General features: G+C 33.3%; 1 protein-coding gene across 6 annotated transcripts in view; it reads left to right on the forward strand.

Annotated features, from left to right (window-relative positions):
- Positions 1-27,731, forward strand: part of DENND1B (DENN domain containing 1B) — a 266,752-nt gene that overhangs the window by 151,978 nt on the left and 87,043 nt on the right. For all 6 annotated transcript variants that reach the window (XM_013058106.2, XM_004756206.3, XM_004756208.3 and 3 more), the window contains 4 exons: positions 5,057-5,157; positions 10,336-10,381; positions 15,148-15,249; positions 27,159-27,284. In XM_013058106.2, coding sequence (XP_012913560.1) covers positions 5,057-5,157; positions 10,336-10,381; positions 15,148-15,249; positions 27,159-27,284 — 375 coding nt within the window. The remainder of the gene's footprint in view (positions 1-5,056; positions 5,158-10,335; positions 10,382-15,147; positions 15,250-27,158; positions 27,285-27,731) is intronic.

A 27,731-nucleotide genomic window follows, 5' to 3' on the forward strand; every position in this document is an offset into this window, starting at 1 on the left:
CTCTGACAAATAAATAATATCTTTTTTTTTAAAGGCAGTTTGGGGGTGCCTGGGTGGCTCAGTGGGTTAAAGCCTCTGCCTTCGTCTCAGGTTGTGATCTCAGGGTCCTAGGAATGAGTCCCACATCGGGTTCTCTGCTAGGCAGGGAGCCTGCTTCCTCCTCTCTCTCTCTCTGTGCCTGCCTCTCTGCCTACTTGTGATCTCTGTTGAGAAAAAAAAATAAAGGCAGTTTGATATTGGGGGAGGGTATATGCTATGGTGAGTGCTGTGAAGTATGTAAACCTGGCGATTCACAGACCTGTGCCCCTGGGGCTAATAATACATTATATGTTAATAAAAAATAAAAAAAAATTTAAAAAGGCAGTTTAAAATAATGGTTATTATACTCAGGAGTTTCCTTGGGTTGGTATCCTGGCTTTGCCACATACTAGGTGTGTGATCTTCGGCCATTGGCTTAACTTTGTTGCAGTGTCCTGCTCTGTAAAATGGAAATAATCATGATAGAAGCTATTTCATAATGTTGTTGTGAGGATGAAGTCTGAGTACATCAAGTACTCAGGATAGTGCCTATTACATAGTAAGCATTACATACACACTTGTTATTATTATTATTATTGACAATATCTCTGTTAGACCCTGGTGGCCTGGGACTGGAAGTTCCAAGTGCATTTATTTGATGATGAAGTTCAGTGTTGTCCACCTTTCTTGTCAAGTTTCTCCCCCTGATTTTATAGGCCTCATCAGTTCTTTCCTCTTCACATCGTTTCCATATGTACTCGTTTTATAATTGTAGTGCATGGGAGAGAAATGTTCCCAGTGATTTTATTGTGCGTTAGTCAGTACTGTGGGACCATACCAAGTCAATATATTGAGTATGCTTTGTGAAATCATATGTGCATTTAAATATTCATTAGTCATTTAACAAAGATGATAAGGGTTTTTTCTTAAATCTTTATTTTGTAAATTTGCTTTTCTCTGAAAATTATACCCTTATCATATATTATTCCTCCTTTATTATTTCTATAGTTTCCAGAGCATAGTGACCAGGATATGTTCTGACTCAAATACTGAAACTTCTTCTCCCACCCTCTTTGCTTCCATGAAGAACAGCTGTGGTATTACAGAAACCGCTGACAGAATATTAGCAAAGAATATAGAGTTCTAGTCCTGTCACGAACCAGACGTAGAGTCTTGGGTAATTCTAGTCCAAAGAAGTATGATTGTCATTTCCCTCTGAGCTTAAAGAATCAATAGACCATAATAAACTTATAATTGAAATGGTTCTTCTTACTTGGCTTACAAATTGATCTCATTTTTTCATCAGTACTTCAGTCTGCAAATTAGACTTCTAAAATACATAGTTGATTTTCCTTAATCCGCATAGGTGTTAGAATGTTCTAGATATATAATTTGTTGTGATAGCTCCCTTCAGAGGTGTGGAGAAATTTCATGAAGAGTAAGACAGGAGTCTCTGCCATATCCCAGAGGGCCCTCCGGTTCTGACCACGCTTCGCTGACCTCACCTCCCACTGTTCTCCCACTGTTCTCCCGCGTACTCCAATCTAATCATGCAGACCTCCCTACTCCCTGTGAAGATGACTAGCATGTTCCCACCTCATCTGCCTGGAATGCTCTTCTCCTCAAAGCCGTAACAGCTGGCTCTCTTCTAGCATTCAGGTCTCAGTTCGGATATCAGGGCATCAGAGTTTGTCCCTAATTCTCCTGTCTAAAACTTCCCGTCTGTCACTTTCTACCCACTTGGCCTACTCTAGGTTTCCTCTTGAACTTACCTCTAACCCACATAATATATACTTGTTTATTGTTTGCTTTCCCCACTAAAATTTAAGTTCCATGAGAACAGAGACTTTGTTCTGTTCAGTACTGGGTCCCTGTGGCCTGGTAGAGATTTATGATAACACATAGACAGGCACTTAAAATTTCTGTTTAATGAAGCAAGTAATTTATGATATTTCCAGTTGCTCAGTTACTTCATGTGCTTTAAAGGTTTTAGAGATGATCCTTAGACATATTTTGAAGGTGGTCAGATTTGTAGTCTAGTTCTGTTAACCACCTATCTGGAAAAAAAAAAAAATCATTAACAACATTAACAATATAAGTTAGAATTGAGCCGATCTAAGACTGAAGAATACTGTATCTCAGAGACAGTGCTTACAGATCGTCTGGTGTATACTTAAAGGTTAGGAAGCAGATCTGGTTATACTTGTACATATGCCAGATGTCACACAGCTTCTTAAGTGGCAAAGCCCTAATTTTGTATACTTTGCTCTTATTGTTTTATACAGCTTATATATAACTGTGTTTGATTTCCTACTAAATTTATTTTTTCTTAGTTGTGTTTTTTCACTTACTGCTTTACTAACTCCTCCAGAAAGGAGATGCTATAATAGTGTTCTCTCTAGTTTTCAATCACATAGCTATTACATGCTGCTAGGGGAGTAGGGGGGGATCTTTGGTCTGCTTCTGCCTGCTTTGGAAATCTCCACGTGAATGTCTCACAGTTAACAGAATCAATATTTGCAAAAACAAATTCCTTGTAGTTCCACCTGAACCTGAAACTTTGTGTTGTATTATGTTAAATAATTCATTCTAGTTACTTTGGCCAGAAATCGTGGTTAGGGAGGGGTAGTATTTTTACCTCTCCTTTTACCAGTCACCTATCTCCTAAATCCAAAAAATTATAGAACTTTTTTCTTTCTACAGGCCAAATCCTGTAGAACTTCCTTCTTTCCTGGCAGACCTTGATTAGTAGAGATGATCTTTTGCCACATGCTGGCAGTTGCAGGTGTTTTGTAACTGTCTATCATCATGTAGAGCAGTCGCCCTCTGTGAAGCCAGTCAAATTCATTAGATGTTTTTCTGCCTTCTTGGCAAACAATTCATAACTTCACTTAAGGATGACCGTTAAGGGCATAGGAAAGGTTTTACAAAGCAATTAACAGAGTGCTTTGGACTCTGGGTGTATTCAATAAAATAAGTTACCCTTATTATAATTCCTCATTTTAAGAAGGCAGTATTATTCTTGTTACACTGCTCTTTTCTTTTCTTTTTTTAAAAGATTTTTATTTATTTATTTGACAGAGATCACAGGTAGGCAGAGAGGCAGGCAGAGAGAGAGGAGGAAGCAGGCTCCCTGCTGAGCAGAGAGCCTGATGTGGGGCTCCATCCCAGGACCCTGGGATCATGACCTGAGCCGAAGGCAGAGGCTTTAACCCACTGAGCCACCCAGGTGCCCCACCATGTTATTTTCTTAATAATGTAAAAAGAACACTTTCCCTTTATTTAAGGTTTTAAATGAGTTGTTTTAAAAGCCATCTGTGTGCAAATGGAGAAACTGAGTGAAGTAGCCCCCTTTGAAAGCTGTATAAATGCTTTTAGCCATTGAGTTACACTGAAGGGATGGAACGTGTTAATACAGCTTTAAAGATGCCAAATTTACAAGCAGGGAGTACCTGAGAGCTCTGAGAGAATTTGACCCTGTTAGATCAACCCTATTTCATCTCCCTCTATGAGGGTTCAAATAAGACAAATAAATCCAAGTTCTGTAATTGTTAAGTGAAGGTATTTGAATGCCTCCTAGTGGTATATTGTATGCTCCAATTAAGGAATTAAAAAATAATATTAATACATGTTGAAGGAATACTGTAGATTAAAATATTAAAGCTTGTATGTGCAAAGTACTAAAATCCTTTAATGATAGCATACTAAATAGAAACGAAATACATTGTTTGCCATATAAGATTAATAAAAATCTAATTGGAAAAAATATATATGATGAAGATGAGTATATTTTAATCCAAATTCTTATGTTTCTGGTTCAAATTAGATTGCTTTAATTTTTAAAAATTTTTTAGCTGAACTATTTTGCACTTAAATATAGACAAATGTTTCTCTTAAGATTAAATTGCTTTTTGTACATTTATCCTTTTAAGTTGATTACTATATGTAAGTTTCAGTTCTCTATATAACAGGAATAATGGCTTACAGAAAAAGTCTGTGGTTCATATTCAGATAGTTTTATTTTTAAATTCTGATGTTCAAGTTGGATAAAGTGATTTAATTAGTAAGCTTGAAATGCTGACTTAAAATGAAGAATGCTGGCTTAATTATTGCTTTAAACATTAAAAAATGATTAACACAGAAATATTATTTAAGATGTTAAAAAAAAAGTCCCATGGAAAGAATTCTGATGAGGGTCAGTAGGAGGGAGTGGGAAAAAAAGTGATACCCCTTTGTTAAGCATTAAAAAATATTTAATTAACTGCTTGCCAAAACAAAACAATTAAAATGGCAATTACCTTTAAAATAGCATCAATGTATTTGCAGCTGTTGTGATATAAAGCTAGGAAACAAAATGTTAATCTGAAATGAACAGTTTAAATATGAAATTATGATATACTTGGCTTCCTGTAGTACAGCTGTCAAGCTTGGGCAGTTTGCTGGTCAATAGTGACATTCTATGTGTCAGTGAACAGAGTCTCTTGATACCATAACCCGCAGTTCACACATTACTGAAGCTCCAACTGTCGAACATTCAAGTCCCCTGGTATTATTGCAGCTTCCAGACTCTCCTGACTGGCTCATGTTTCATTCTTTGGCAATTTGCCCTAATGATATCCCTCAGGAGCTTTCAGCCTCTCTTCCTTTCCATATTTAATCGTGGTATATTAATCTGAGTGATGCGCAAACTGTGCTGCACAAATTATAATTTCCTACAATTTCTTCTAAGATGCTCAACTGATTTTTCAGTTTTACTTTTATTTATGTTCTCAGTTTTGACCCTAAACACTAGATTTTCAGATAGTTATAATTGTCCCCATAAGATGTTCAGGAAGTCACTTTTGCTATTTATATATTTTTCAAAGGGGCTTTTGAACATAAGATTATTTTCCCCCTGGCAGAATTGGTAAAGATAATGTGATTTAGGTCACTAAATAAATAGTTTTGCGATTGTTGTTAATCTTTGAAAACCTGGGCATGTCTTTTTGTTTGGAGGGGCAGCAGCTACTTATCGTTGTTATCCTCTTGCAAATTTTAGTTAACTGCCTGTCTCCATGGATCAGCCGCTCTGCTGTACCCCATGTTCTGGCAACACATATACATCCCAGTGCTTCCTCCGCACCTGCTGGACTACTGCTGGTAAGATGACCTTGGCCAAACTCCTTTAAATTCAGCCTTTATGATTCGAAAAAGTATGCTTATTTGTAAATTAGGTAAGCGTGGTGTGTATGTAGACAAATGCAAGCCCTGAGACTTGTCTTAGAGATCGGTAGCAAATATCAAAAGGTGCTTTTATGAAGGCAGAGTAATTCTTTTCAAAGCTAGCAAAAATGTATACTTGGCAAACATAAAGTTCTTTAGATTTTGTGAGGTACTTCCATAGTCATTTAGATAATTAAATGTGTAAAGAGAAGCAAATACAGTCCTGTATTTGGTAGTTAGCAAAAGTATACGGAAGTTATAGTATCAGTTAGAGAACTCCGTATCCCAGGTGTCAGGATTTGTCTGCCAAGTGTGTCAGAAACCAGATTGTCTCTGTCAGGGCACGCTTTCATTACCTTTACCTCAGGACACACTTTCCTAGACCCTTCTTCCCTCAGCACACCAAATATCAAATACCAGCAAAGGGATTGCCTCTAATTCAGGGATTCCCTGAGTTTCTGGTTTAAAGCAAAGTCTCAGCCCTAAGCCACTATGAAAAGCAATGTTGAAAATGTTGGGAGTAATTTTGAGAAGCTTCCTGGCATTAGAAACAACTTCCAGTGATCTCACCGGATTTGAATTCAGCTATACCCGTAGAACCTTTCTGTTTTCTTCCTCTGGAAGAGTGCATATACTCACCGTAAGACTGGACAAGGGTTAGATTCTGAAACAGCAGCCTTGAGATCTTCTTCTGGACTGTAGGGTTAAATGTTCTCTTCCTGGCATAATTATCTTCTATGGGCATTTAAGACTTTCTAAAATACTGTTATTTAGAAACTATTCTGTGATGTAGGTAGTTCTGTGCTAATTCTTTCCAGAGATGTCTTCCTGATACTTTTAACCCTGCCATCAAGTCCTTCTGCTGCTTTACTATAAGGAAGGAAGCTTGTTTCATATTTCAGTCCCTTGAATTTTCTTACTAGTTTCTAACCTTGAAATAGCCTTTAGGATAAGTTCTACCAGCCTCTATGCCAGACAGTTCCTGTTCTAGAGAGTACAGCAGTGAAAATCAAACAAGGAGTTATCTGACACTTCTGAACCTTCGGGTCACAATGATAGGCTCAGCTTCTATCCTAGGAACTGAGCAATATAATGTAATTTTTTTCTTTTTCTTTATTTTAAAGAAATAGCTAAGACTCTGGCTCTCTTCTGTCAGAAAATTTTATGGACTAAAATATTTCTAATGGAAGAAAACCATTTTCTTCCCTTTGCATCTTGGCAAATGATCTTAGAATCACACTCATCTCTATGCAAAAGAGAGAAAAATATTAGAGATTGTCCCTTCAATCTCATGGTTTTTGAATAAAAAAAAATTTGTATGTCTTTATATAGACCTAGAGCAGGAAGGTTTGATTGGTTAGATATATATTTGCCAACTCTTCAAGGTGATTGGAACTTTCCAAATCCTAAAATAATCCTGTCTTCTGGAAGTATTTTTATTTGCGCACCTGGTATCACTGGTGTGACATAGACTGTGGAGAGCCGTAATGCCATCTTGTGACCATGCATGAATATAGCATCTGGGTCCACTAATGAAGGACTAGCTAATTTGTCAACTCATTCATTTATCCATTTATTTGTACATCAAATATTTGGTGAATGCCTATTTGCCAAGCAGTAAGTATATGTAAGGTACTGAATGAAACTTAGTTTCTGCCCTTTCAGTATCTACAGAGAGGAAGAAATTGACACATATGTGCATGGAGTGTACACACACATGCACGCACAAGAGGAACACAGAATAATACTTCAGTACTATAAGGTTTGTACCAGAGACATGTAAAAGCAGGAACACCTGGAAGGGAACACCTAGGAAGAAGTGGCTCACACTGCTTAGTAGGATAGGGAGGGTGACTGGGAGGAAATAACACCATCTACGTCTTCTTTTAATCTACTAGTATATAAAGGAAGAATGGGAATTTCTATGTAACAGATATAAGATTTCAGTTATACAAGATGGTTAAGTTCCAAAGGTCTGCTGCACAATATTGTGCCTATGGTTAACATTTCTTAAGAAGGCAGAGCTTATATGAAGTGTTTTTTTACTACGAGAGAGAGGAAAAGAGTGAGGGACGGAGAGGGAGAGAGAACTTTAATGTGGCAAGTCCATGATACTGCCACATAGGCTTAACCTTTCTGAGTACCTAAACACCTAGGAGGTAGTATCACTTTAATACCAGTAAAATTATAATCATCTTTATTTGTTTACGAGTCACTTTTTTATGTTGTCTACTATCTGACTCTTCTTTCTGTGAAAGGAACAGATTTAACTTTTGAGAGAATTGTTTTTTAAAGCATAAATGGAAAATTGTGCTGTTTAGACTACCTAAGTTAATATATTACTGTTACTGTGTACCCACGGGTGGTTTCTGTAAGAAAACCTAGAAAGAAAGAAAAAAAAGGTATCACATGGTGATTATTTTTGAGTAGAGATTAATTGCTACCCAAAAGAAGAAGTAGTCATAATAGTCTCCTGTATCCTATCTTTGCAGAATAACTTCATTGACAGAAAGATCTAGGACAATTTTGCACGTGGATGATAAAACATCTGTGTTGCCAAGGATCTCTTCCTGACTTAACACCCTAATCTAATTAGGAGATTTCAGCTAGGGTTGCAAAATTACTTTTCATGAGATTGGCTGATTTAATATTAGGTGCACAATCCAATTTTCATGAGAAAGAAATAACCAGTAAAGTCTGTATTCCATAAAATACAAAATTTATCTATAAAATGTATTTTATAAAATCTATATGCAAAACATCATGATTATTTTAAGAATTTGTGCTCTAGATTAATAATGTTTGCAGTTCTAACATCTCTATATGTTTTTGGTTTTGTTAGTAATTAGTGAGATAAAAGCATGTAGATACCCAGTAATCTCACAGAAACAGCTACAAGTTACTTCATTACTAAGTTCTACATACGAGCCCTTTATTGAATTTTTATTCTAGTTTAACAACTGCTAAACATTTTTTTTTTTTTTTGTATTTCAAGAAATCACTAGCTCTTATGAAGTTTTAAAACTGTTAGCTGTATTTCGTAGGACTTCAGTAGTTTAGCTACTACTTTTGGCTCTGAATTTTTGAAATCTGACCATTCAGTGTTTGTCCAACATCTGTAAAATGGATATAGTAATTGTTAACTTTAAAAAGCTTATAATTTTTTGATTAACACTCATTGTATTAAAATGTGCTTTAAAATTTGAGATACTGTGGACTTTCTATGTTGTACATTTTGTAGGTAGGATAAACCTAGGATGAACTGGAAGTTTGCACAGTAACTTGAATAATTTTATGCTATTTTGGACATGGACAGCTTGACATATTTAAGATCTTAGGATTTGCTACCCTGTTTTGTGAAAATGTTCTGAACCCAGTCGTGGGAGCCCAGAATAGTTAGTGACATATATTTTATGTCTTCTGTGGAGTCCCAGAAGGAATTCCAGAGATGAGAACTTGAACTAGGGTAGTAATCAGCCTTCCTTTATTTAAGCAGAAGTGGAACAGTCCACATTTATTCCTCCTGTTTCTTTTTGAAGGCAGAAAATCTGTTAGGTCTTAAGGATATCAAGGCCTATAAAGAGTTCTTAACTTTCAGTCAAATGATCCAGAATATCAGATCAATTCCAGATGGTCTATTGTATTAAAAAAAAAAATAGGAAGGAACAAAGCTACAAAAGGGAATTAGATGGAATCTAATACAATAAGAAATAATGAACAGGATAATGAGAAGTCAATTATAAACTTTAACCATCCTTATTTTTGGTGAATTTGGGGTATATGTTAGTGGTTAAGTCATCTTTAAATAAATTTGAAGCTGTTTTAGGTTACTTTGGAAACTGTTGAGCACCATTAGCTTTATCTGTGACTGGTTCTTAGTAGCAAAGTGGATATGCAGAAGTTTGGACAGCTCAACTGTAATAGTGAAAATGATATTTCGAAAATTAAGCAGATTCTTTGAAAAAGATTATGTGTTTTCATTAACATAGAAAATGTTTCATTAATTATAACACAAAGATATCTATATAAGAAATGTTAAAAATTTTTTATTTTTAGATAGCTATTTATTTGTATATCATATATCACCTTTGAGGACACCTATCCATTCTCATGTTTTCTTGTTAAATAATATTTTGATTTCAAAATGTCAAGTTGGATAATTCCCCTCTTGTATTTTATGAGAAATATTTCTGAACTTACTTGTAAGCCTGATTTTATGTTACAAAAATTATTTAATATCTGTATCCTCTGCTAGAGTGAGTGTAAGATCCACAAGTAAATATATTCTGTTTGTATCACTTATTATTATACCTAGCCGATACCCCAGGTTCTAGCATCTGGTGTGCTTCAGGTATTATTTGTTGAATTAATTATTTCAGTATTATTCTTACACATACTTGAATATTGTGATTTGTTAAAATTATTTTATTACTAGAAGTGAAAATGGGATAAATAGGAATGTGTGACATTTATTTATGTATTTACTTATTATGTTATGTCAGTCACCATACTGAATGACATTTAAATAAAGAACGACATACATGAGCAGAAAGCACAGAAAGAGAATGATAACAGTAGAGGAAGAACTTGTTTATATTTGTCTTTCTAGTTCTGAAACAGTGCCTGGCATAAGTCGGTCTCAATAAATATTGGGTGATTGACTAAATCAAAAAATTTTGTTGCCATTGTAGGTGTGAAACAATGATGATATAGTAAGAAAATGACAGAAATAAGAATCCAATCGAATATTAAAAAGGCATATAAAAGAAATGTGAATAAATTTGATAATTAGGGTATATTTGATACAAAGTATTTGGAAGGTTTAACTCAGACTATGGCCTAGACTCTAATATTCTTCATAAATTAAAAGTTTTTTTAGGCATTACCACTCTTTATTTAATTATAAATGATTTTGTGATTTTTATGCAAATATTAATTTGAATATATTCATGGTCTCCAATTGAATTTGATTTTTATGTACTGAATAATTTTAAATACCTATAATGGGTTATATTAGAAGTGTACCATTAATTTTTTAAACTTTCTGAATTACTTATATAGTTGTTTCAGTTATAATGAACTTATGAATATATACACTATATATCTTTAATTTAGTGCTCCAATGCCATACCTGATTGGAATACACTCCAGCCTCATAGAGGTGAGTATCTTTCAGACATGAGATGCATGAATGGTATAATGATTAATAAAAATAATAGTTAAAACAGTTGTGTTTTCAAAGAGTATCAGTTGAATAGTATAAAGCAGTTGCAAGTGTTGAATTATTGTATATTTACACAATCATTTTCAAAAAGGTAATATTTGGAATAATTACATTTTAATTAGTATTCTGAATGACCATCTTTGAGGTCATGAAAACCATGGAAATATGTTAAATTTGGTCAAGGTCATGTGGTCAGTATTACATACTAAAAACTTAGTCTTTGATGAACCACTTTTTTATGGCACTTGGGATCTTTTATACTTATTTCTTTTTCAGACCTTATTTTGAAGGTCAGATTCTATGTCCTTATGAGTCATAAAGGGAAAATGTTTCCATTTTTCAATCCATTATGATCCAGTTTGTCAGTGTGCTTTTTCAAGGTGTGATTTTAATACAATAATCATGAAATTTTAAATTAGAATATAGCTTTAAATTTTTTTTTAAATTTCCAGTCCTGTTAGGCTTTTAAAATGCATTGATTTTTTTGTACTGTTATCATTTCATTCCAAAATGATTTTTGTGACTTGTCATCATTATAGTGAAAAACTTTGAACTTTAAATACCTTGTACTTGGAATCAGTGAAACTTCCAGAGAAGAGTTCTTAGAAGATTAGATTCTAAAAAAAGCATAAACAGAAGACAGGATCCAAACAGAAGACTTGGGTCAGTTGCATAGCATCGTTATGCTAGCTGATTTCAGTTTTATTCAGTTTTCTTTTGCTGATTGTGCATATTGTATATTAACCCAATTTCTAATCAGCAACCTAAACGAGTTAGATTTGGTTTTCTTACTAGTTGTTGTCACTGTGTACACCATCAGTCCTCACTTTGCAGATCAAGGAAGATCCCATTGATTATTTTAAAACTCCTGAGGATCATGTCTGGAGAAGTCATGTTCCTGTAGTAGTCCTTCCCAAGTTAGAGAATCCTACATGTGCTCTGGTTTTGGTCATTTTCTCCTTTTGCAGAAAGCTAGGGCAACATTTTTTATTTGTTTAATCATTAACAAATAATGCATTTTAATGAATTTCTTTAGTAGACTTAATTTGTTTTTAATTTTGAAGTCTGAGTTGGATAACATTATGGATCTTTATTAATTTTTAGAAAACTTGTTCTTTTATGACAAGGTGCTGGCAGTGAAAGGTCAATTTGCATAAAATAAAACATGAATTTGTAGGTATTTAGTCTGCTATTTGATTGTAGAATATATAACTGGCATTTTGTTCATCAGTATTTTCACTGTATAAAATCCAACCATGGTTGGTATGGTTTCAAAGAAGGCATCAAATTTGAATTTGATAATTAGTGCATATGTCTCTTCTTATTTAATGTATCTAATAGAATACCTCATTTTTATAATATGCTTATTTGTACAGATGAAAAACATTTAAAGTTGTTTACTGTACCTATTGATGTTATATATATTTTTTGCATAATGGTTCTATATCAACTTTTAATACAAATGATTCAGCTTTTCTAAAATATTATGGAAATAGATGCATGTTTTAAATATTTGATCACACTTACCATATGTTTATTGGATATCTATAGTGAAAATCAGCCTTTTTTTTTAAGGAGCAAATTGCTTAAGAATTTTTTACTTCTTGCAGTGTATTATCTTAGAGAAATGGTCCATTCTGTTTTAAATTGGCTCATCATTAAATGAAACTGTTTAGAGCCATGATTAGATTGCCTGAAATCTCAGTACCTTTTTATAATCTGGATTTATTGAACTATCTTTGTAGTCAGTTCTGTTTGGTTTATTTGGTTTAATAGTGAATGAGAAGGTATAAAAGGAACTTCAAGAATGTCTTTAAACCAGTTGGGTACCATTTAGTAACTTTCTCCTTAATTTATTACAAGATAATATGCATCCTGCAATTCCATTCTTATTTAATCATTTCATTAATGGCACATTTTAGAAAATCTTTTGTGCTTTCTTATTTTATATTAATGGTATTATAATTAAAATATGGGTATATCTATTTAGATATTTTATATGTGAGACTGAACTTAGTAATTTTTTACATTTTGCTTGGCTGCATTTACAACAGATTTTTTTTTTTACGAATAATCAAAATATTCCATATTCTCTCTCTTGGTCAATACAGTTTCAACATAACAGCTTTACAAAGACTTCTAGATATAAGTGTTCAAAGATGTGAAACTAATATCCATTCAAATCTTTCTTTTAATTATTTTTATGTAATCATGAGTGAAAGATGGCTAGACATTTCTTTTTAAAATGTAAATTTGCTTCAAAATAAAGGATAAGGACATTTTGTTCTCCCTGAAAAGTAGACTTTAGGGATGAACTCAAAGGCCTTTAAATTATGAGAAATAAGTTAGTGGGTTGTATTATGTGTTTTAAAATACAGAAGAAATTCTAACTAAAATGTTGGCTCAGCTTTATAAGAACATGGGACTACTGCCACTCATAGTAACATAGTGCATGATTCACACATGATGCACATTCATAGTCACATTGCCCAAATGCATTCTTATAGAGAGAAGATGTGGGAGAAAAACCCACTACTTTAATACCTTACTGCTTTCTTTCATAAGACTTTTGGTCTCTGTCCTGATATTATTTTTTTATTTTTAAAGAAAAAAGAAAGTTCTCCTTTTTCTTACTCTTTCCCAATCCAAGTAAGCTGATGAATTTTATGAACTATTAAAATATGAGACAGAGAAAGTGGTACCACTTTATATACTATATAACCTTTTACTCCTGTTTAGAAAATAGTTAAAGCCTGACTTGGAAGGAAACGTAGACAAAATACTGACATTAATCCAAATTTTTAAAAAAAATTTTAAATTATATACTATATTTCACTTGTTGCTGCTTATATAGAATCATTCTCATTTTAGTGAGTCTCATTGTATTGATTTATTGAAATTAGTACATTTTCCATTCTTACCAAATGGTCCCTTGAACAGAATTTAATATTCAGCTTTTATCAGACTTTTTTAAACTAAGTGCAACTTTGGAAAAAAGTATACATTTCATGTTAATACTAATCTTATTTTTCAGAGTTTAGCATTTGTGTCATCACAAAACATTTAGGCATCACATAACCATCTTTCCAGGCTATTTAGAGGAACTCATTTCGTCCTTTAATAAGTGGGTTTCTGGATTATCTTTATAGTTTCTGTTAAAAGGGACAATTTAGAATTGAAGGTGGAAATCAAAATTATGACACACCTTTCCCACTCGTATGCCACAATTATAAATGTATTTTTGCATCTGAAATAGGTTATTTTTGTATTTATGCTGTAGTTAACTGAGATAACTACATATGTATGTGAGCCTTTTTTGTGTATGTGTATACATATGCAAAGAAAAGAGGATAAGTTTATTTATAAAATGTTTTGTAAATAGTGTCACAATTGTACATGATAGTCTCTTAACTTCTAAGAAACAGCCATCCCGACTCTTACTTTAGAGTACTTACAATGTCTTTTATAAGATGGATTTTTAAAATGATGTGTTCCTTTGAGAATTCATATTCTACACAAACACTATGGCTTTCTAAACCCATACAAATTCCCTACTCTAGACCACCATTTCCCTAGCAAACTTAACATTCTGCCTAAAATGCAGAGATTGGAAGTTCTAAATGGATCAAGGAAATTTGGTTCCTGAACAACTTAAAAAAATTGGTTTGACTAATTTAAAATTCAAGGTATTTAATAATTCTCAAGAATGGCTAATATTCAAGAATGTCATTTTTTAAAAAATACTATACTGAAGAAAAATACTACACTGAAATTAATTTACTTATTGCCAGTTGATCTATGCAATTATGGAATTCTGATAGATCTCATTAATGAGCACCTTATTTATTTGCATCAAAAAGTAATACTATTTGCTATAATTTAAATAAGGCAAATAGATTTATATAATTTTAATATATGTGTTAATTTAGGGAAAATAAACTTTTCTTTCTTTAAGGATGAAAAATTTGATGAAATTCTAATTTACTGTTATTAATCCACATATTGAGATAATTTGGCCATTTGATTAAAATGTCAAACAAATAAGACAAGTCAAACAATCTGATAGGCTGTGAAACTTGATCTGTTATATTAAATTCATGTGATAAATTTTACTAACAATTCCTTATTATGGCCATCTTTATCATTTTACTTATTCAACTTACAGTCCTCATTATCAGCTTATACTGAATTGATAGGGAAATACAGAGAACATGTTTATTTAAAACTTAGTTCACTTATAGAAGTCATACTTATTGGCTTATGTTAGTCCTACAATATGATTTATGCTTAAAAATAGGTATAGAAGTAGCCACAAGTTCCTGTATCAATAGGATCAAAAGTCATGTGATAAAGTTGTAAAGTTGGAGAGTTTAATGTAGCTGTGCCTATTTTGTGAGTTTTTGTTATAATATCTCTTTGGTAGTTAAATATATTCAACATCTCTAAACTAAATCAATGTGTTTAGATGACCAAGCATTCTATTTTAAAGATTTTTTTTTTACCCAATCTTTTCGAATGATTATGAACAAACTTTCTTTCTCATAAGGCAGTCATTTATATGTTCTTATAATAGAGGATTTTCCTTTTTTCTTTTCCCAAAGCTAATTATCATTAAGACAAATTTCTCTATATTTCTAAGCTCATTACAGTTTGGGAAGGAAAATATACTAAGATGTTTATTTATGTTTGTGTTTTTTGAACAGAGAGTGAAAAATAAATCATTGGAGGATGTGGTTATGTTAAATGTTGACACAAACACTTTAGAATCACCATTTAATGACTTGAACAACCTACCGAGTGATGTGGTAAGTCTGAAGGCTATTTTGTGGTGTATATAGATAAAGATATAGATATAGACATAGTAATAGATATAGATAGATATGTTTTCTCCTGGACCTTTGAATTGCCAAGAGTTGTTTTCCCTAGTTTTCTATCTGAAGCAAAAGGGCTGAGTATGTGCATGGGTGTGAGAGGAATCTGTGTAGATTCTATATTTAACATTTTCTACCTTTTGGCAGTTGAGGAGATGTTGAATGGAACATCCTATTCCTATTGTAAAAGTAGGATCATAATTAAAAAGCTAGATGCATTCATTAGGCAGAGTTTCTTTAAACCTAAGTCTCTTCATCTCATCTTAATCATTATATTACAAAGTAGGCATTTCTGTCTGCCTAGTGGCATGTCTTGCAAAAGAATGAGAGAGTTTTTGAAGGCAAGGAGAAGAAGGGGGCCAATTACCGGCTTTTGCTTCCCTGCCACCTGCCAGTGCTTTTCCTTTTAATTAATGATCTGATGGCACTGGTCAATATAATAAGAAATGCTTGTACAGTTGGGGTCAGAAAATTCTGGCTTTGATCTCCCTCAACTTTCTGAAACATTTATTTGTTTTCTCTAAATTATTTCAGTTTTATTTTAATCTTTTCTATCCTGCTGAGGGCTGCAAGAATGAAAACCTACACTGTTTGTCATTTGCTTTGGCAAAGCAAAGACTGCTTACTTAGAATTCTATTTGTAAATTAAACTGCAAACCCAGTTTGTCATAAAAGACATCTGATCCTTTTGAAATGACGAAAACTGTCTTTTGTCTGTAAAGGCTGATAAATTAAGTGCCAGTTCTCTTCTGGTCTTTGATCTTGCAGAGGGTGTGTGTGTGTATGTGTGCGCGCGCGTGTGCACGCGCACGGGTGTGTGTCTGCAGCTTATAATGGGATGTATTCTGTGTTTCATGTTAGTCACCAAAAGTGCATTTTTTTGGCCTTCGTATTCCTTAGAATAGGGCAAAAATGCAGACTAGTACTGTTTCTGTATATATATTAATGGCTACTTAAAAATATCTTTATAACATAGTTCTAAGTTAAAAATAACTCTCCTAAAAAAATCCACTTTTTTCAGGGATAGTAAAATTTGGAAATAAAAATCCACCATCATATATATTCCTGCAATATTGCAAGTACTTTGAAATCATTACCAAGGAGTTTGAAAAAGTGAATTTAAAAATTTCAAACTCAAAAAATACAGTAATACTGGCTTTAATTGTTCTTATGGCTAGTGATAGGAAAAATGTGATTTTAAAGTTAAAATGAGATTATTTATGCCCATAAATAACCTAAAATATTTGCTGACCTTGAAGCAAATTAAATTGAACTACTTTATCTTACTGTAGTAAAATTTATGCTATGTATGAACAAATCCAAACCCAGGCCAGTAAAGAATTATATTATCTTTTTAGCTCATTATAACTAGATTGCCTCATTACAAAAATTTTGCAGAAGCTGCTAGAAATGATTAGAGTTATTCACTTAGAAATTCATCAAAGAATTCTTCATTGGATAGAAAAATAATTATGAAATAAAGTCCCAACTTTTACAAATATTGTCCTTATGTGCAATGCATTTCCTACTGTTAATGCCCTAATGAGAAAGGGTTGTTTATTGAAAAAGAAAAAAGGAAAAAAGAGGAGAAAGAAAAGACAGAAATAATTCCGTGTTTTTGTGTCATAAAAATTTTTATAGTCAGTTTCAGTGATGGTTGATTTTATTTCTTTGAGAAAAACAATCCTTAATAGTAATTCTTTCGATGGGTGATTCTTTTTTAATTGAGAAGTACTGTTTTCCCAGCAGGATGAGTTTGTTATTAAGACATTTATTTTAAGATGTGAAGAAGTTAAATAGTACTTGCAAAATGTGGAAGCCTAAAAATGTAAAATGACAGGAGGAACAATCTCCTTTATTTACACGTAAAGGTTAACGGTACATAACTGAAATTTTAAGAAATCATAATAAGGCACACTGCTAGGTGGTGTAGATATAATTATAGGTATGCTCGAAATTAAAGGCTACAGACTTACAGACAAATTTGAACAATGAATAAGTGGATACAACCCTGGGGTGGAACTAGGACCACTTGCTTAAAGTATGAGAGGTTTTAAAGTTATGATCATTTTCTAAAAATATTTTAGGTGATTGTTTGTTTAACCTCTCTCTAATAAATTTAGCTTTTTCATCAGTTTTCCAAAAGCTATCTCTTATAGTTCTGTAGGAAATCTGATAAAGTCATCGCATCATACTTTCTCTAAATATAAATGTTTTAAATGAGTTTTGTTAAAATTAACAAATGATCTTACTGAATTTTTTTGTGATTTGAATTAATAAGATACACTAGAATCCTGAAAAATTTTACTACTGGTATTGTTTGATTATTTAATAAATTAACTGATATTTAAAAGGGGTCCTTTTAAAAATCATCCACCAGAGCATTTAAATTATACTTACAGGCTAGATGACTTTCTATGCATGTGTACTCTATTACTGTGTCAGCTTGACCAGTGGTCTTGGCTGTTCAAAGGTCAGTGGTCACAGTTGTCCTGAATTACTAGTTCTTTTTTCCTGTGGACCCTCTGCTGTGTTGCATGCTGTAATCTTCTTAATGGCTTCATTCCAATATTCACACATAATATTTTAGATTTATTGACTGTTAGAAATACTACCATGCCAGTAGCAGTTCCGCTACTCTTAAGGTATTTAAAATTGGAAAAATAAATCAGGGCAAGGCATTCAGGAATCCTTTGTTTTCCTTAAGGGAAGGGAAAAAACTCTCTTCCTGTCTTCTGACAAGAACACTTGCTTTTTGATTTCATCATTTCACTATAGATTTGGATCATTAAAAGAAAAAAAAAATTATTGAGAGTGATTTTAACGATATTAATTATTACATGGACTATCTTTTAAAAGCAGTAGATCCATTGAAATGTTCTTTTGTAGTTTTCTGTCTTCATGCACTGTGATTTTATTTCTTAGTGGCTATGTCACATATGGATACGCTCAAACATGTAGGTTGTTTTTATATAAAAAAATAAATTTTAGGGCTATGTAACAATATCAGTTCAGTTTAGTATTACTGTTGTATGTTTTTAAGTGTGGGGAAATTGAAACAGTTGAATTAAATACAACATTTGAAATTTCAAGTGAGTGCATTTTAATCTAAGATAATGTACTATTGACACCTCCTCATTCCAAATATATATACAAATTTAGTTTTCGATTATATAATAATTTAAAATGTTCTATTTCTAAGGTGCTACTGCTTATTTTAATTTTTATCATCATTAAAATTTTTAAAAAGAATTTGGAGAATTGTTAACTGTTTCAAAAATAGGATAACTCACTTGTTAGAAAATTAAGCTAATTAGAATTATAATGAGATTTAGGAAATCTCTTCATGAGAAAATGAAGTTGGAACAATTATAAACTAATTCTCATAGATGAAAGCAGGTTAGAATTGACATCTGAAAAAGTTACATGCATTAAAATATCCATTACCAGGAAAGTGGATTTTGGCCTGTGTTGCTTAACAGTCTTTAAATAAGTTTAGCTCATTAGATTGTAAGAAAATAATATACTCTCAGGCTAATATACTTACTCCTATTTTAGATAAGAAGATGAAGACACAGAAAGTATACTGTTAATGGTATTTCTAGAACTTTAGTTCATATAGGATAATCCTATCATACTTATGCCCCAAACTCTAGATCATGGTCCCTCTCATATAAACATGATATACAGTGTAATGAGTAACTGTTTTAGAATTTAATATAGAAGCTTACTCTCTATTCTAATCTTGCTGAAGAAATATCAGTAGATCTGTTTGATTTAGATTAGGATTGTTAATACTTTTAAAAACTTATTTACATCTTATGTAACACACTATTGGAAAATGATTATTTTTATTTTCTGTTATGAGGTTATGAACATAGTACAGTTAAGGTTGTGCAATTCACTATATGCCCTGGTATGTTATAGGATAGCTACATTTAGTAGAAACCATATTTGATTACTAAAATATTGAAAATACTTTATTATAAAATGGGGTTCTCTAAAATATTTTGCATCTTTTAGTGATATTATAATGTATCACATGAAGGAAAGGTTAATTGTTTTATTGTGCAGTGAAAAGCAAAGACACCAATTGCTCCGAATCACCACAAATCATTAAATTAAAAGCCTGAAGACCTGGAGAAAAGCCCCAAAACACTGACTTTAAGTAAAAATGTAAGATAACTGCATTCAAGTGAGCTAATTAATTTTGGAATAAGTTTGGAAAAGAGTTGGCTATTTCAGAGAATTTTCTTAAATCAGCTTTATAAAAAATGAAAGTATGTAAACAAATTTAACTCTTGCAACTGTGCGTAGAGTTAATAGATATGTTTAAATCTTGTATATTTCCTCCAACCTAACATGAAGGTTTAATATGTTAAATTGTCATATGTTATAAAGAAAAAAAAGGACCCCAGAGAATATTATATTAGTTCCAGGTTTGCCACAGCTCTGCTAGTATCCTTATCATATTTACCAGTAAATAAAGTCCCCAGCAAATTTTTGGAGTGGCCAGGTTAGAAAGATAAACTGAATTCATTCAAGTTCTAGAGTAATTTAGAGGACTTTTTTGTTGGGGGGGGTGGCTTGTGGTCAATAGAGTAGACTTTAGGAGACAAATACTGCTTTCAGTTTTCCCCTGGAGAAATGCAGTCCTGCTCTCTCCTCCATCTCCTGCTGTCAGAATTCAGGCACCTAGATGTACAGGGCTTTGTAAACAGTAGTCATTCAGTAAGTGATGGCTGAAGGGAAACGTAATTGCGTTTCTTTTGTCTTTTGTAATAGAAGTTGCTTTTAAAGTCCCTGTTTAGAGTTATTTCTTAGAACATTTTATAAGGATATTTTCATCTTTTATAGTAATAAAAAGAAGAAACCTGGATGCATGTTTATCATATACTTTTTTGGTTGTGAGTGGAACTTATTTCCTCTCTCTGGAGAGGGAGACCGTGTTGTGATGCCCGTCATTGTGCTTCTGCACAGGACTTTGGGTGTCTGTGGAAACTCAATATTCTTTTAAATATATTCAGAGACATGATTGTTTATAACAGGTGTTTTGTTGTTGTTTGTAAGTAAACTATAGATTTTGCTATTTTTGTACCTTTTTCTTTTTTTAAATCTAAACTTTAAATATAAAAGCAAAAGAAAACAAAACAAAACAAAAACCCAAATGTTAAAACCTTAATTAACTGGGCTTCCAAACTTTTAAAAGGTCTTTGTTATTTACTCCCAACTGAGTAAGAGAATCTATCCCTCCTACTGCAGTGAACAGACTTTAGCAGTTCACTTCTTTATGTCTCTGTACTTTTGCCATTTTACAGTTGATTTATAGTTTGTTACTTACAGTGATTTTAAGTACTCATGAAGTTCCTTGGCTTTCTCATAGGTTTTCATTTCCAACTAAATTACCTAGCCTTTCTCCGAATGTCTTTTTTTTTCTTTTTCCCCTGTAACATCTTAATGGGATGCTTCTCTCTCTTCTTACTGCTAATACATACTTACATATATACATATATACTTAAATGTGAAGACCCTGATTTGGGCTTTAAAGATAATTTCCAATTTGTTTCTAGTCCTTTAAGTTCTTGACTTTTCCACATTCAAGAGAGTTTTTTGTATGCATGATACTGTGTGCACTGTCACAACAGTGGTTTCCAAATATTGCTGATATCATAATAACTTCATGAACTTTTCAATGAATTATGTTCCTGGGCCCCATCATAGATATTCTGATCCATTGAACTAGAGAAATTAATGTAGAAGTGTGATAGGTTGCTTATTTACTTATTTATTAATTCATTCAGTCATTCATTTGATTATTTATCAAGCACCTATTATAATGCCTGTATTATGCTAGGAGCTGAGTGAACAGGAGGTCATAATATACTGCTCTCATGGAACTCACATTCCATTCATCTGAACCTAACCACATGGTCATACCAAGCCATGAGGCATGTTGGAAAATAGCTGGGTCAACATAAGGAGGTTGAGTAAGCTAGTTAAAACTTAGGATTTCTTTTACCAAAGAGAGGGAGAGTGAATGTTAGCAGACCAGTAGTCATATTGCCATAACTAAGCTGAAATGAAAATGATTTTAGCCAAACTGAGATGTCATTCTTATCAGTCGAAATCCTCAGATTAGCCATTTGTGGTGCAGCTGAGCTCAATGTGTCAAAATACCTGTTCCAGAATTGGCCTGAATGATAAGTGTGAGTAAGCTGTGCAAAGTGAGAGGAGTAGGAATAGCATGTACAAAGATTCTACTGTGGGGAAGTGGTTGGCAAGTTCAAGAAATGGAAAGTCTTGTAGAGTTGTAGCAAAATGAACAAGAGAGAGAGTTATGTAAAATGAGGTTGTAGAGATAGGTGGTGCCATCAAAAAAGATCTGTAGTTCTTGTTAGGGACATTTGGACTTTATTGGAAATTTATTGGAGATATTTAGCCAAGAGATAATGTGATCTACTTTGAATTCTAAAAAATATCATCTTGGGGTCTAGGTCCTGAAGTTTTCTCAGTATAAGGAATGAAGCAGGAAGATCCACTGAAATGGTTGAGACCATTTGCAGTAGTCTAGGTAGAGATGCTAGTTGCTCGAACTTGATAGTCGCAGATGTAGAGAAAAGTGGATAGATTTGAATCTCCATCAGAGGACTAACTGACAGTGCTTGGTGATATGTTACATATGGGAGATGAAAAAGGGTCAGGTGTTGAGGAAGCCCTGCAAGATATCTTTTTGAGTAACTGGATGAATGGAAGTGACGTTGATTGTGGAGATGCTGGCCCATCATTGGGCTTGTGGAGGAGCAATTGGATTGTCTTCTTTTTATAATGGCCTTTGAAAGGAAAATAGTTAGAACTGACCCTATGTTAATTAAGTTTTGATAGGTAATTTAAGCATAAAAGAGACCAGGGTAATGATACCCTTCACAGATATATCCTGTGCTTTTCATTTAAAATGGTTACTGTTTTAATCCTTAAGTAGAATCTCACTAAAAAATTACATTTAGAGGATAGGGTATTGGGGCGCCTGGGTGGCTCAGTGGGTTAAAGCCTCTGCCTTTGGCTCAGGTCTTGATCTCAGGATCCTGAGATTGAGGCCCTCGTCGTCGGGCTCTCTGCTCAGCAGGGAGCCTCTTCTCTTCCTCTCTCTCTGCCTGCCTCTCTGCCTACTTGTGATCTCTGTCTGTCAAATAAATAAATAAAATCTTAAAAAAAAAAAAAGAGGATAGAGTATTAATTTTGTTTCTAAAAAACCCTGGACATTAGAAGGATTAAAGAAATGTAGGGATTTTTCATGTGATGACCATAAGATGTTTCAAGGGAGAATACAACTTTTTATCTTTGTAACTTTTTTCCAAAGCAGGTAAGTTGAAGCTCTAACTTTTCTAAATGGATGTGGATTCTCTAGTACAGTGTAGTTCACAAAAGGAGGTATTTAAAAACATCAGAGGGGTGTTTTAGTGTTGTGTAGTTTATCTAAATATTATTTCTGGACATTTATTTTTACTTTCTGCTCTTTACCCTGATGTTTATCTTTGTGATCCTAAAGAGCAAAATTAAAATTTCTGGGTATAAGGGTTAATTTATGTTTCCTGAAAAGACACATCTTAAAGTCAAGAGAAAAATCTGTCACTTCTCTGAAAAACTCAGCTCCTTTAATGTGCTCTCCCTTCCTAACTCCCGGTTGGCATAATTACTTCATTACTCAGACTGTGTGCACGTGTCTTGCACTCTTTTAATTTATACCTGTTTGTTATGTTTACTCATGTAATTCCCTACTTTTATTCATAGTCACTTTAGTGTTAAGAGGGTAAAAATGGAGAATTGTTGGTAATATTCATGTTGCAGTGAACTCCCGCTGTGTTCAACCCAGGTTATAATTCCTCCCGTGGATGGCTGCTTGGAAGCCTGAATTCTCACTGTATGAAAGGAATTTAAACATTTGATAAGAGCCATGGAATGATATTTATTTCTGAAGTTCTTTTCACTGTTTAACTTTATTTTTTAGTCTAGTATACTTTATTAGACTTAGAAAGACAATTTATTCACAGATTAAATAATAAAATCAGATATCAGTTTTGAAGTAGTCTTTAGCCATTGGAGTTTGAGGCTTGCTTACTTTCGTAAGAATTTTCAGTGTTTCATAATGGGATTGTGTGATGAGAGCCAGGTGACTCAAGTTCCAAAGGCTCTTCTGAGTTCAGGGTTACATGTGAATATAAACTTGATGATTTGTGGGAAAAATGTGCATTTATTTCATAATTAAATTTAGAAGTTTGGAAATTAAAGCAGAAATGCCATTTCCCAGATGAAATATTGAAAAAGTACAGAGGAGACATCACCATTTTTATAGATAAAAACTGCTAAAAGCTAATTAGCACTGCAGAGGGCATTGGTAACTGGTGATAATTTACTCCAATGATCTAAAGGACAGAAACAGCAAGGTTAACACAGTCACTTTGTTTTAGAGTCATATCTTTCTGTCTAAAACGGATTTTTTAATAAGATTTTATTTATTTTTTTGACAGAGATCACAAGTAGGCAGAGAGGCAGGCAGAGAGAGAGAGAGGAGGAAGCAGGCTCCCTGCTGAGCAGAGAGCCCGATGTGGGGCTTGATCCCAGGACCTTGAGATCATGGCCTGAGCCGAAGGCAGAGGCTTTAACCCACTGAGCCATCCAGGTGCCCCTAAAACTGATTTTTTAAAATTCTATTTCATTCTTACAAACTATTTTTGAGCATTCATTTGTGCATCCAAGAAACAGTTAACTCACCTGCCCTCTTGGTCTCTGAAAAATAGGAACAACTTCAGATCTACTTACTGACAGTCAAAGCCCTCCTAGAGTAGGTCAAGGAAAACCTTTTCGAGCAGTTTGTGAAGGTTGAAGTAATGTAGATATAAGCAGAGTAACAATGTAACTGTATTTCTTACCAGGCAATGTTTTAGTCTTACATCTCACATTGGATAGTATGCTCATGTAGAAAAGTACTATTCAGTGGAAATATGAGCCACATATACAATTTTAAATTTTCTGGTAACCATGTTGAAAGTAAAATAATGGGTGAAATTAATTTTAATATATTTTGTTTAACCAAATGTTCAAAAATACTGTTTTGTTATGAAATCAATATAAAATTTATTAATGAGTTGTTTTACTTTTGGGGGGTAGTAAGTCTTCAAAATCCAGTGTATATTTTACACTTAAAGCAAATCCCCATTTGGATTAGTCACATTTCAAGTGGCTACTGTATTGGACCACCGAGTTCTAGAACAAGTGTTTTCTGAGGGATCCCAGGAACTACCTTGAATTTTGGAGGTGAAGGCCCCATATTTACAGTTTGGCTAGGAAGGGCTTGTGGCAAAATGATTAAGATCCTAGCTAGCTTAAAAAGTACTGAATTCAGCATCTAAAACCTTGGGTTAAAGAAGGCTAAGGCATGGTTTGACTTGCCTGCATTCACTCTAAGTGTGTATTATGATTGTCCTAAGAATACTTAGTTTGTGGAGAGCTGAACTGTCAATTTCATGTTTTATAGAAAAGTACACTTTGAAGAATTTTCTTTTGCTAAGATGTAAGTAAGGCATGACATTTTAAATTTTTTAATTTTCAAAAGTAAATTAAAAATAATGAAACCATTTACTTTTTATAATACATGGAAAGACATATTTCTTCCATCATAAGCCTTTTTTGAGGGGGGCAGTTATTAAATACATGTATTGATATTCACTTCCATTGTTTTTCATTAAAGGCAGTTGAAGCTTAAAAAATAACATTATTACAAACTTTAAAATAAAAGACAAGTCATAAGACTTTGATTTTGTATCATTTAGCTACATTGTTTGAATATGTAGGTTGCCTTAAAATGTGCATTTATTGAGTTTAGATTTTAATAATAAAAACTTCCTCTTAAATGAATCGTGATTTATGCACTTTGTGGGCTAAATGAATTAGACTCCAAACTTTTATCTGAATCTATGGAGCTTGGATATAAATTGAAAAGATCACAGCTATGGGGAGAAGACCTATACTGCAAAGGCCTTTCTGCATAGATTATAAACATCATAACTCAATAATTTTTTCAAAACTGTGGTTATAATTGGACCCAATGGGGGTCTCTTTCTTTGATCAGATCACAGTAACTGTGACTTTACACTGGAAAATGTCACTACTGTGAAGGTTTATCACCTGTAGAGCTGGTCTTTCCTCTGATGCTGTGTTCATTTCTCATTAGCATTATTCAAAGTTTAGTTGTTAATTAGGTTGACACTTCAATTACAATCATCATCTACAGGAGTAGTCAGGGCTGCTTGCATAAAGAAATTTTTAAAAATACCCTTCCTTGGGTATATGTGTAAAGGAGAAATGACATTATTTTATTTTGTTATCTGGTGGTTTCATAAGGTTCAGAATATGCTCTGTAAGGGAGCAATCCAACCACAATTTCTCCCATCGGTTTTGTTTTCTTGAAAAAAAAAAAAAAGGGTTTTTATGTGACTTCATGTTCCCATGTAAAGCATCAATGAGGAATGATAAGAGCACCAATATTTTTAAAGTGTAGACAGTGTAGTTTTCTATAACGCATGAAAGGAATTGGTCAGGTGAATTAAATGATAGGAACGTATCACATCATTTCCCTTTTAAAAAATTAGAGTATGTGTCAGGATTGTGATTATACCTACAGAATACTCATCTAAGTAAGGGTCGTTCATAAATAGTAACCATTCTATAAGATACTTGCAAATTTTGCAATGTTTGGAAATTTATCGTCTTCTTATTTCCTAATACTCTTCTTAGTGGGCTATTTAGCATATGCTAGCTCATTTTGGCATTTCTTTTTTGTTTTAATACCCTAAAAATGATTATTATGTAGAATTATAGCCAGTCAAGTTTTTAAATAGTCCAAGAAAGTAGAAATCAAAATATGCTTGTTTCTCTCTATGAATTATTGGTTAAATAAACCGGAACTTGAAGGACAGAAATGTATGAAAAATGATGATAAATTTGGATGCCTTGAGAAATTATGCAAACTCCTGAGAAATAAATATTTCTTTGATTTAAAAATATTAATCTGATTACTGGTTCATAAAGCGATGACATTGAACTCAAACCCAGCACATTGTGGTGGGGGAAAAACTGGACAGAACTGGGTTGAAATTTCAGTCTTGCCATGCAGTAGCTGTATAGGGAGGGCAAACTGATTCACATCTTTAAGCGCCTGTTTCTTCATTCATAAATAGCAATACAAATGTCTTTCTTAGAAGGCTGTGAAAACTGAGACTCTGTATAACATGTGCATAACGTGATTCTCTACTCATGGTAGGTTCTCAATCACTTTAACTTCTCCCCCCTCTTTTTGTCTAATAATGGTGAAAACTATTCAACAAACGAGTAGAAAATTGGATATGCAAATGAGACTTCCAAAAATAAAATTAAATGGTAAGTGATCCTGGAGGACCTGTAACAAATAACCTTACATGGCAGAAATGAACGATTCCTACCGGCTTCTTCTCAAAACAAGTAGACACATGTTGTGATTGCTAAAAATCTGCAGAAAAGTGGCTCACAGGCAGTTTACCGTAAAATAATTAAAGCTTATTTATGTCAAGAGGCCTTGGGAAAAAAAGAGAGCATAAACCAATTTGCATTAGCACGTTACTATCGGCTCCTGCTTTCGTTTCAATTAACAGACCAGCAGGTGCTCTCTGCAGTTAAAAAGATAAGCTATCAGGGAGGAGGATGAGTTTTTGGCTGACCTGCAGACACTGTGGTTTGCCTGCTGATTGGGTTCGTACCTCGCTGTACCAATTTCTGAGGTGTTAATTTAACTGTTCCTCTCTGTCATGCAGGTCTCGGCCCTGAAAAATAAACTGAAGAAGCAGTCTACAGCTACGGGTGATGGAGTAGCTAGGGCCTTTCTTAGGGCACAGGCTGCTTTGTTTGGATCCTACAGAGATGCACTGAGATACAAACCTGTAAGCGTTTTATTTCATCCCTATTTTAATTTGCTTTTTTAATGCTTCTTTAGAATGGGGCAGAGAAAAGAAACATTTTACTATCACACACAGAGAAAGTGTCATAAAGGTCTTTTAAAATCCAAAATAATGGGTTTAAGGCATTGTGCCCTGTGTCCAATTCCTTGACTTTTCAGTTTTAGTTCTTTTAGTAACCTTTAATTATTTCCCACATTCTTTGGCACATCATCTTATGTATTGTTCTAAAGTGGCTTACCTCTTAACTAATTAATGAATTGTATTAATGAGTTTTAATGTAACCACCTGACCTTAAAATCATTAAGAAATTATCTAGACAGTTGGGTTTCATAGATTAATCCATTTAGAAGTCTGTACAAAGTGGAAATTTAAAAATATAGGAGCTTGCAAATTTTGCAATGTTTGGAAATTTATCGTCTTCTTATTTCA

This window comes from Mustela putorius, unplaced genomic scaffold (genome assembly GCF_011764305.1).
Source record: "Mustela putorius furo isolate JIRA1106 unplaced genomic scaffold, ASM1176430v1.1 tig00001012_pilon_pilon_pilon, whole genome shotgun sequence".
Lineage (NCBI taxonomy): Eukaryota > Metazoa > Chordata > Mammalia > Carnivora > Mustelidae > Mustela > Mustela putorius.